The following is an 11,532-nucleotide window of genomic DNA, read 5'->3' as shown; positions in this document are numbered from 1 at the left end:
TAAGATTTACATTCGCAAACCCTCAACTCTTCATGCCCTGAATCAAAAATTTAAGAAAAAAAAAGCAGAAATCTTTTTCCTAGAGCTTTTTTGTTTCTTGTAAATGTAACAGGAGCAAAATAAATTAGAATAGCTTTTATTAGATAATGAATTTTCATTTTGGGCTCTGACCTAAAACATTGCATTGCTCAAAGTTTGTAGATGCCTTTTATTTTGCAGTCCCCACCACACAGTAACCCAAAGTGCTAACTGACTAAATCTGAAAATTTTAATACAGTAAGATCAAAATGACATTTTAATTTCTCTTCCTTCCTTTTTCTTTCTTTCTTTCTTTTTTTTTTTTTATTTCAGTAAGCTAAAGGGAGATCTGAAACCAAAGGTAGACTCCTCACTTCCACTCTACACAAATACAGCCTTTCTCCGTCACAAACAAACACTTGGTCTGCAGGAGGGGGGAAAGGGTTAACTAAAAGAGCCGCTGCCACTCTGAGCTAGGCAGCCAATGGAGCCTAAAGATTGATTCACTTCCTGCTTGGGTCTCACTGAAACTCCGGAGCTTCGCCAGCCTAATTTGGAAAGCGAGCTCGGCCTCCCGCACCATCATTGGCTGAGTTTATGCCTGGCCAGGCCAAGTCGAGCTGCGATTGGCCTTGGCGGGTGCCGGTAACCCGCGCTAGCGGCTTTGGTTCCCCCGCACCATAGATGTCAAAGGCTGAAGCTGCTCCCTTTGCCACATTATAACTAGTAGAGGATCCTCATCGACCATGGCCACAGCTGCCTCGAATCCCTACAGCATTCTCAGTTCCAGCTCCCTCGTCCATGCGGACTCTGCGGGCATGCAGCAGGGAAGTCCTTTCCGCAATCCTCAGAAACTTCTCCAAAGTGACTACTTGCAGGGAGTTCCCAGCAATGGGCATCCCCTCGGGCATCACTGGGTGACCAGTCTGAGCGACGGGGGCCCGTGGTCCTCTACATTGGCCACCAGCCCCCTGGACCAGCCGGACGTGAAGCCTGGACGCGAAGATCTGCAACTGGGAGCAATCATCCATCACCGCTCGCCGCACGTAGCCCACCACTCGCCCCATACTAACCATCCGAATGCCTGGGGAGCGAGCCCAGCTCCAAACTCGTCCATCCCGTCTAGCGGTCAACCCCTCAACGTGTACTCGCAGCCAGGATTCACGGTGAGCGGTATGCTGGAGCACGGGGGACTCACTCCACCACCAGCTGCTGCCTCCACACAGAGCCTGCATCCAGTGCTCCGGGAGCCTCCAGACCATGGTGAGCTAGGCTCGCACCACTGCCAAGACCACTCGGATGAGGAGACTCCAACCTCTGATGAGTTGGAACAGTTCGCCAAACAATTCAAACAAAGAAGAATCAAGTTGGGGTTCACGCAAGCCGACGTGGGGCTGGCACTGGGCACCCTGTATGGCAACGTGTTCTCGCAGACCACCATCTGCAGGTTCGAGGCCTTGCAACTGAGCTTCAAGAATATGTGCAAGCTGAAACCCCTGCTCAATAAGTGGCTGGAGGAGGCTGATTCATCCACGGGAAGCCCTACCAGTATTGACAAGATCGCCGCTCAGGGCCGCAAGCGCAAGAAGAGAACCTCCATCGAGGTGAGTGTCAAGGGCGTCCTGGAAACGCATTTCCTCAAGTGTCCCAAGCCTGCAGCGCAGGAGATCTCCTCGCTGGCAGACAGCCTCCAGTTGGAGAAAGAAGTGGTGCGTGTCTGGTTCTGTAATAGAAGACAAAAAGAAAAAAGAATGACTCCGCCTGGGGATCAGCAGCCACATGAGGTTTATTCGCACGCGGTGAAAACAGACGCGTCCTGCCACGATCTCTGACTGGAGGAAGCCAGAAGGTGGTCCGCAGCACTGGGAGCAGTGCGGATATCATTTTCACTCCCTTCCTTCCTTTCATCACTACAGTCTTTATTATTGCTATCTCTCTAGCTTGCTAGCTCTTTCTTTCTTTCCTCCACAGGGGTTTCTAACTTATGTTAAGAAAGGAAACACACACACACACACACACACACATGCACGCACGCATTCAGGATTCTCAACTCTGAAACACAATTGTATTAAGCAGTCCAGGTGGGGACCTCATAGTCCCTGCTGCAAGGGCAATTTTCCTCCAACCTTTTCTGCTGATCAATACATATTGTTTACTCTGAGTAAGATTTGTTTGGTTGCTCCTCTCTAAAAAGGGCAAGGAGCTGGGTAACAGGGGTGGGGGCGGGAGAGGGTGGGAAGACAGATGTGTGCCTATGAATAACCTTTCAGCGCCTTGGTTATAGCAGCTGTATTTCAGGTGAAATCTGTTTTACAATAGACTAGTTTTGCATTTTTTAAAACTTCTATAGCGTTTCTAAATGTCTGCGGTGTTTTACTACAAGCTGTACACAATATTTGTGAGATAATTTGTATCTAATCGACCACTTCACATTATTATTGCTAGTATTATTATTTCTTCATTCAGCTGATGGGTTTTTAATTGCTTAAAAAGGGAGGGGAGGCTGGAAGGAGGAAAGAGAAAAATGCTCACCTCTTGCACTCCCATACTTTCGAATCTGCATGGAGAGAAGATACCATGGAGAAAGTTGATGTTTCTATTTTTTCCCCCGGGGACTGAGTGCCTATGTGGGCAGAACAAGCAAACTGAATGGGTTTGCAAAGAAGCCTAAAGTAAGAGAGGCTATTTCGCTGCTTTTTGCCTCCTGTTTTTTGCTACTGTGGAGTCTCTGAAGGCTTCCACAACATAAACCCCAGAAGGATTCAGCAGTGGTGCGCAAAAAATGGGGTTTGAGGAACCAGAAGGATTCTGAATTTACCCAGGTCAAAAATGTCTGTGCCTGAAGTTTCCCACAGGCTGCCAGCATAGTCAGGTTGACAACCTGCGCTACCCACTTACACTCTCCTAGATGAAAGACTTTGCCTTCACGAATGGTGGCTTTCACCTGAGACCAGGACCAAAAGACGCTGGCGACAGATTGGGCCAGCGCCTCCCAGTTCGCCGCGCCGCTCGCTTTCAGGGTGAGAAACACTCTCAGTAGGGTGGTGAGGGGGTGGGTTAACAGACACCCTTTGCTTAGTGCGGAGCGACAATAAAATGATTAGCAAAAGTCACGGAAATTCTGGTCCAGCCGTGTACCACCTTCTCCCTCTTGTATATACCAAGGTCTGAGTGAGCTCTTGGGGAGCCCATCTCAGCGTCTTTGATGAGCACAGCTGGTGGAAGCCCATGGCGAAGATTGAGCGAGCTAGGGAGCGCCTGGGCGGCTGAGTTTATGCTTTTTTTTTCTTAAAAAAAAATCAAAAATATGTGTGTATGTATTTCTGTGCGTGTGTGCGTGCGCGTGCAAATGTGTGTGTGTAGATAGTTGTGTGTATCGTATTATTGCATACAAAAAAAACTTAAAAAAAATTCTCGCTAGACTATGTAGAGATCCCAAAATTAAGCGGTTGCCGTGGCTTTATGGCTAGCTTTCTCTCAAGTCCACAGGACAGGTTCATAAGTGCACCTCATCCTCAACAAGCACTCTGTGTTGGCCCAGTGAAGCGCCCATGCCCAGCCAGTAACTGCGGGCCTGACCTGAAGGGGATCTCAGCACGCCAGGCTGATCTCCGGATTCAGCCTGCAGGCGCAGCTGCGGTAGACAAAGCTTCAAACTACCTAAGAACAAGAAAACCTTCTGCCCCTTGTAGAAGACGTGCGCTAGTATGGGCTGCCAGGCCTCTGGTTGACCACAGTGTCTCCTCTAGCCGCAGGTTGAAAAGCATATATTAATTCAAATCCCGGACTTTTTTGCTAGTTTTTTTTTCTTTTTTTTCTTTTTGTTCTTTCTTTTCTTTTCTTTTCTTCTTCTAATTTTTTCTCAAGCCTCTGCATTCTCTTACTTTTAGGTTTTAGTTCTGCGATTTTATTCCCCTAGTTGAATTCATGTTTTACAAATGTTCGAGGGTGGTGGGTTTTTTAATTTTTTTTCTTTGCAGTTAAACGCTATGGTTCAAACCTGAGTTAACCCAAATATTTCTGCCGACTTTATAATTGTACAGTTTTGTATATTAAACGTTTTTGAAGTTATTAATTTAAAAAAGATCATTTAGTTTATTCATTTAGTAACTGATGTATAATAAACGCTATTTTCATTAAGAGTTGCTTTTCCAACTATTTTATTCAAATTGCCTATTGCAGTTGCCAACAGTTATTTATTTTCAATAAATTCTGCATTGTGTTTAAATAGAAATGGTTTCAAAGATGAGTTGGGTGTCAAAAAGAAAACAATTTGCTGTAATGTTTGATGTGAACAGTTTTAGTCAAGGGGTTTATATTGACGCAATATTTTATTGTTGTAAAAGATTTAAAGGTTTAAATAAAACATTTTTCCAAAAAAAATGTATTCTTCTCCTGGCCTTATTGTGTTGTGTGTGAAGTAGAGCATTTAAAGAGGCACATCCTGGGTAAGCAAGGCATTTGCTTTGCTTCGGGTTAGAAATCATTAGTTTTTGTTTTGATTCTGGATTCTATTCCTATGACTTTTGCCCTTTCGGCTCAGAAATATACTCTCACACACAATACCTGTTTGTACACCCACACCTATGGCTCACATAAAATGTATACCTCAATGGTGGAAAGCCAGGTGGGTGAGACTATTTTATAGTGTTCTCCCAGAACACAATGTCTTTGCCAACCAGTGTCTTCTAGTTTGTTCCCCTTGACCCCACCCCACCCCACTGCTGCCCCCGAAATTAGACCGAAACCTTCCCGGGACTTCTATGTTTCTTACACGTTCTCATCCTTCTTCCTTCTCCCCAGTCCTGTCAGTTGCCCTTCTAGTAGGTATGGGGATATGATTTTATGTAGTGATTGTTTTAAGGCGCTCCCTAGGTCTAAGTAAACTGTTTGCTTCAATCCCTATCTGGCTTGTAAAAGAGAAAAGAAAAGATTATGAGAAATTTGGGGAGAATTTTGATTTATTATAGTCATCTTTCCATTCCCACATATAATTTTACATGTAGTATTAATTTCATAAATCCTTCCATAGAATAAGGGATTGATACATGTAGTGGTAGCTAATGAATAATTTGCCAAATATGATACAACTCTATTTTAAGGTTTTACTCGTACAGGAATTCTTTGTCCAACTTTCTTTTGGTTGATACATTTGAATAAATAAACAAAACACAAATTTCCAGCAATGAAGACGCCTTATCCTCATACTCTGAAAGAGAGTTATTTTTCTTAGACAAATCATAATTATTGAATCACTTTAATAGGTAACGATTATCACAAATGATGCCTTGATTTTTACAGATTGCCTGATTATTTGCAGCTGTATAGTAAAACATGCAGATGTGTTTTCTATGAGACACGCCACATGTTGCGTGTATATTCACAGATATATCCCTTTTATACATAATGTTGATTGTTTTTTAAAAAAATTGTTTTATGTATGTTTATGTCTGTGTCTCTCTGTGTGTATGCCACATGTGTGTGAGCGTTCACAGAGTTCAGAAGATGGTACTCCATTCCCTGGAGTTTAAGGCAGTTGTGAGGCACATAACATGGATTCAAGGAGACAACCTGGAGTTTTCTAGAAGAGGAGGAAACTCTCTTCAACACTGAGTCATCTTTCCAATCCCATGATATTGATTTTATAGAGGTGTATCTATAAGCACAAAACTTATAGTAATAAGCGTATTGGCTCTGTTTTGCTTCATACAAATAATCTATTTCTTATAAAACATCTTATAAAAATGAGTAGATTACAATGTTCCTTTTTCTTACGAAAGAACACCACACAACAACTAACTTTGAGTTTATCCTGAATTCTTAGGTGAACTCATATACAGATATTTTAGAAGGCATTTATGTGAGTATACAAATACAGAAATCAATACTTTATTAATATATTAATATGCATTATACATATGTATCTATCTCAAGCTATCTTCTTTTATTGCCTTTTTCCTTAACAATACCATAACCTAGCAGTCTTTTATAATGACCTTATCAATTTCTGTATAATGAGAATATTATTTTCATTAAAAATCCAGTGTTGTTAGTGCTGTTGTATAGGGCTTTACTTTACTTAAGGTTGCTTTTTCCCCTACTCCCCACCAATGCCATTGCAGAGGTAGCTTTTATATTGGCTTTTTCAAGCTTTTACAGTTGTAGCCCTCTTTAAGGAAGAACTGATGGATTTAAAAGGTAACAGTAACAGTTAATCATGTCTGATGCTATGAAGGCAAAAACTTTCAACCCCATCAACATGTCAGAATAATAAAACACAGAAAAATTGTTAGGGGGGTAGGATGAGACTACAGGAAGTATGTAGTTGTTACACATGTGTAAATAAATATAAATAAGAAGCTTAAACCTACCTATATATAGGTTGGTTGTCTTTATACTTGTGAATAAGTAGCAAAGACACATAAACTACTAAATTTCATGAATTATTTCTCTATCAACAAAAAGAAAAAATATTATCCATGGAAATTAGCTTCTTACCTTTAAAAAAGAACCATATTAAGACAATTATTGCCTAAATTAGTTCATGGGGAGTGTTTGTCTCTAATAAAAGTAAACACTGTTCCCTGAAAATATTTAGCATTCAAAATTTCTCTTGCTTTCTAGTCTATCACTGTTGCTTTAATTGTTTGTAGTGCTACAAACTGAACATATGTTTTTGTTCTTTAAATATCTTTTATATGAAGGAGAGATAAGACTAAGGAGAACAAGAATGTAGAAAATAGCTGGAGGTTGAAAGTAGTTTGCAAAAGAGAAAAGTGTATTTCTCCCACTTCTCAGATCTTTTTAAAGGCACATATGGAACCTCCAAGCTGTGGAAATTATTCCACAACTTAGTGGTTAAAATCCAAACATGTGAGACTTCAACAACCCAAAAGTCTCTAAAGAAGAAAACGCAACACTGTAGAAATCATTGATACCACTCACACTCATGTGTTCTGTAAAATAAGAGTAGAATGTTTTATATACATGCTCCAGGCAGTATTTTAAATTTAGTAACCCTCCAACTTACGCATTTAAGATGTCCATTTTCAAAGTATTAACACACGTGAATAAACAATATGTTCAAAATCAAGGCTTTTAAAAATAAAATGAAATAAAGGTACCTTTTCAATAGAGCACTGATGGGAAAAAATGGATGGTAGAATATTTTCAAACTCATATGACCATTTAAAAGAACAGAGAAAAAACAATTCCAGTTAACTAACTCCTGCCACCTCGGAGAATTGGGGAAAAATCACCTATAGGGACCAAAAACACGATCCTTGTAAAGAACATCCAGAAAATTAAGCCCCATGTGTACTGAAATGAAAGGACATTCGTCCACTATCATTTCTTTCCTTAATATAAGAATAGAATTTATATTTATTCACATATTATATAACTCACTTGAATGCTGTGTTCTATTTATAACACTATTTGTTAACAAGAAAAAATAATGAGATAGTTTCATCCTCTAAAGAAAGAAGTAGAGACACTTATTTTAAGGTGAACTCAATAAATTTTAATATAGGTCTATAGATACATACCCTGAACCATAAACATCTACATCTACATCCAAATCCCCTTCAATATACCAACAGACCATCTTTGAAGATGAGGATATTTGATCAGCTCATTAAATATGTATTTTTATCACCTTTCTATATACTCAAGTTGTGCCCACATTATTTTAGTATAGATAACTGAAATGAAGGGAAAAATACTCACAAAACTTTGTTATACCATAGAATACTTCACAAAACGTTATATATATATATTCAAAAACCTAGTTTCAATGATCCTCACCTTAATCAAGTATACACACACATACTGACATAGCTGTTTACATTGTTAGCAATGAATAGTGTATCAGTGATTCCAGGAAGGAAGGAAGGAAAGAAGAAAGGAAGGAAGGAAGGAAGGAAGGAAGGAAGGAAGGAAGGAAGGAAGGAAGGAAGGAAGGAAGGTGGAAACATGGAAATATATTATATCTCAATTTCATTAGCTAGATTTCATATATTAAAAACTATTAAATGTGGCTGATTCACATACCTACATAGCCCTTCCTCTTTCTCCCTTTCACACACATAAAAAGTCATTTTAAATGTAAATTTGTAAGAGACATATTAGTATTCTCCCCAAATTATTAAATGTAAATTTATTGTATATAATTAATTTCTGATAGAAGTTTTCTCTCTTACACTGTTTCAATATGAACACAGATAACACTGGACCCTAACAAAGATTACCGACTGGCATCAAGTTTTTAAAGCTTAGCAATTAGAGGTGCTATAATTAAATGCAGTAGTTTAATAGGCTTCGAGTGATATATAATTATAAACCACATAAAGACTGAGTTTTGGTGGAAATGTTGCACAACTATAGTATTTATCTTAATGTTCTTTCACTCTCAATCTATCTATCAAAGTGTTAGTACCCATATTTAGTTAAAATTAGTTTTGGTTACAAATCTCTTACCACAAAAGCATATGAATTTATACATGTAGAAATTATTAGAACCAAAGTGGAGGTATCTGTCATAAAAAGGGAAGGGAAAAAATCAGATTTGTGAGCTGTGTTGGCAGTGACTCTGAGGAGTCACTATTAAAGCAGAGGGCTTAACTTGCTCTGCTCACCTGCCAACAGGGAGCAGTTCTCTACAAACACCCTCCTTTCAAAACAAAAAAAAAAAAGAAAGAAAAAAAAGAGGCTGAGTGTTGTAATCTGAAATTTTGAATGCTGAGTCTTTGTTTGAGTTGAGAAGGGTGGAAATTATAAATAAACTTACTTTAATCACCTACATTTTACATACTATTTCATGAAAGAAATCCTGAAATTCTCTAAATTTTGCGTTAAAAGTGAAACTGGCTTTTTGGTTTGTTTGGTTTGTTTTATATTTTAAAAGTAGCTGTTTCATGTCCCTTGAGTCCTCTCCCTAGCATTGGCCACGGATGACTAGGCAGTGTTTACTCTATAGCTGTTCCCATAGCTTTTTAAGGGCAGGTCTACAAGACAAAGGACCCATTTCCTACCTTGAGAACCGGAGCTTTTTGCTTGAAGTGGAAGTTCCACTTATCAAACCCTGTGATATGCTTTACTCCTTAGTACTCTGTTTCTGCATGACATAGATTGAAGTCTTCTGTTGAACTAGAAAACTTTTATTTTCATTAATGAATTAAAAATACATTGGAATAACAGTATTTAAAAAATGCCAAACTTTCACATCTTTTTTTTGCAGCTTTCTCTGTACATCTGATCGATATTTCATACTATACATGTAAGGCTGACTTAGAGAATGTACTAAAATAGTTAAAAATAATAACAGTTTTAACCTTCAAGTTTCTAGTGTACTTTTCCTCTGTAGGCAACTCTAGAAACTTTGGAAATGTTGCATACACTATGCTTTGCAATGACCAACACGCAAATTACAACAAAACGATCACTTCAGGCCACACAAAATGACCACACACAATCTGTGCAAAAAGCTCATTAATATCAATAGGCAGCCTGTGCACAATTGAAGGGCACTCTCTGCTATGCGTTTCATTCATTGCTGTGTGAGAGTATGAAAGTGCACGGGCTCACAATCCAGTCCCACAAATTAAACTCATGTGACATAGGTGAAGAAAGCAAATGAAATGCATTCACGATTCACGTACATATAATAATTGTTGGTTAAATTTGTCTTTAAGCTTTTAGAAGGAGAAACACATGTAATTTTCTTTCAGAAAACAGCAATATTCAAAACAGTTGTACATTTGAGATATGTAATACTCTCAATTAAAATAATTATAAACATGTAAAAAATAGTTTCAGGGAAATAAATTTAAAGGAGCATCTCCCAGCTGTTTCCAAATACAGACAGACAGACAGACACACACACACACACACACACACACACACATACACACTCACATGCCCACGCACATTCCTTTTTTACAAATTTTCCTTTAAAAATTAAAATAATTTGTTTTAAGCTGAGACAATACAACCATAACAGTGACTTCTCCAGTCTTCAGCCCTATCAAACAAACATCAGTCTGCATTTTCTGAAAAATAACTAAGTTGCTCAAATGGCAATATGGAGAGTGCAATGTTTTAAATGCATTAAGGTAAAATAGACATTCAGCACAGAGACCATTAACAGTTTCATACAGACTCTTTTAATCCATTTGTTAGGAAGGAGTGTGATAGAAATGGTAACTCCTCTGTGGTGAAAAGGCTGTAAATGATATTGTCACTGCTTTCCGATAGTATGCAAGCATTTATTTTCTTCAAAGAACACATAAAAATTCACCTCACCTGCAATGAAACTGAGTACTTATTGTAAAATATTTGTTGCTCTAAATGCTTTGGACCTGCCCTGGTCTTGTTTCATGCCTCTGGCTGTCAGACTTGTGCAGAACCCACTCAAAGCTCAGTGTAAAATTAAGAAGTGACAAGGGGGTGGGGTAAGATAAATAATAGCTTAAAGCTATTTGCTACCTTTCTACATATAATAATATAAATTCCAAAATCCATCCCTTTTAGCTGAATAAATATTCATATTTTACATACATGTTTGTATACTAAAAATAGCAACACCATTCAATTTAATAAACATTTATTGAATGTTTCCTATGAGCATGGTGTTATTGAAGTGCAGTGTTAAAAGTGTGGAATAAATAAAGGGCATTTCTTCAAAAAATAACAATCCCTGGAGTAACAGAGGAAGAAAATAGAAACATACACAATTAACTGTTAATTAAACGGGTATGTAGTATTGTCAATGAAGGCGTTAACTATGTTTATTACTGTATTATGGTATTCATTCATAAGCATATCATCTCTTTGTGCTATTTTCACAATACTGTATTTCTTTGTTGACATACTTATAATTGCTAGTTAACCAGACACTAAATTGTTATTTGTAAGTTCAACCAACTGAATTTCAACTCTGACCAACTTCAATTCTTTCCCTCTATACAATTTTCAAGAGAACAAAATTCAAGAATAAATGCAATACATGTTGGAAAAGGCCCTTCCTATTCCTCCTTTCTCCATTTGCATAAATGACAGGTAACCTAAGCAAGGTGAAATGCTTCTCTCCCCTATTTTCAGCTATTACACGATCAGAAGATTAGTCTGTCAAACACTTCTGGAGCTACTAACTCCTGCTTGAGTTAAGGAGGGAAAGCCTCACCAGCAGGTGCTGGAAATCAAACGCCAAAACAAGGAGATTCTGTGTGATGGTTCCACTCACAGCATGCATGTCATTGCATGAGATTTATGACACAATAAAAGCACCAGGCAAAGACAAGCATGGAAAATACATTTAGAGACAGAAATTCCTCTTAGAAATTTTAAGGACTTTGTTTTTAAAACAAGAAAAGGAAAAAAAACTAAGCCTCCAAAATACTGGGGGTGGGGAGTGGGGGTGGGGAGCTCTTTGTTAACAAACTTTTTCTCAGCTTAAAACCTGGCTTCATTGAAAATTTTAGTAGTACTTTTTAGAGAACAGGTAATGTATTCATT

General features: G+C 38.4%; 1 protein-coding gene across 1 annotated transcript; it reads left to right on the top strand.

The window, feature by feature from the left end:
• Positions 1–735: 735 nt before the first annotated feature.
• Pou3f4 (POU class 3 homeobox 4) lies at positions 736–3,404 on the top strand. The gene has a single exon (XM_075958185.1). It carries the CDS (start codon positions 765–767, stop codon positions 1,848–1,850), a length of 1,086 nt encoding a protein of 361 aa, XP_075814300.1. The 5' UTR covers positions 736–764; the 3' UTR covers positions 1,851–3,404.
• The last annotated feature ends 8,128 nt before the right edge of the window (positions 3,405–11,532 follow it).

Source organism: Microtus pennsylvanicus, chromosome X, assembly GCF_037038515.1.
Source record: "Microtus pennsylvanicus isolate mMicPen1 chromosome X, mMicPen1.hap1, whole genome shotgun sequence".
NCBI classification, from domain to species: domain Eukaryota; kingdom Metazoa; phylum Chordata; class Mammalia; order Rodentia; family Cricetidae; genus Microtus; species Microtus pennsylvanicus.
The sequence above is the reverse complement of the archived record's forward strand: the minus strand, read 5'-3'. Positions and strand labels throughout refer to the sequence as shown.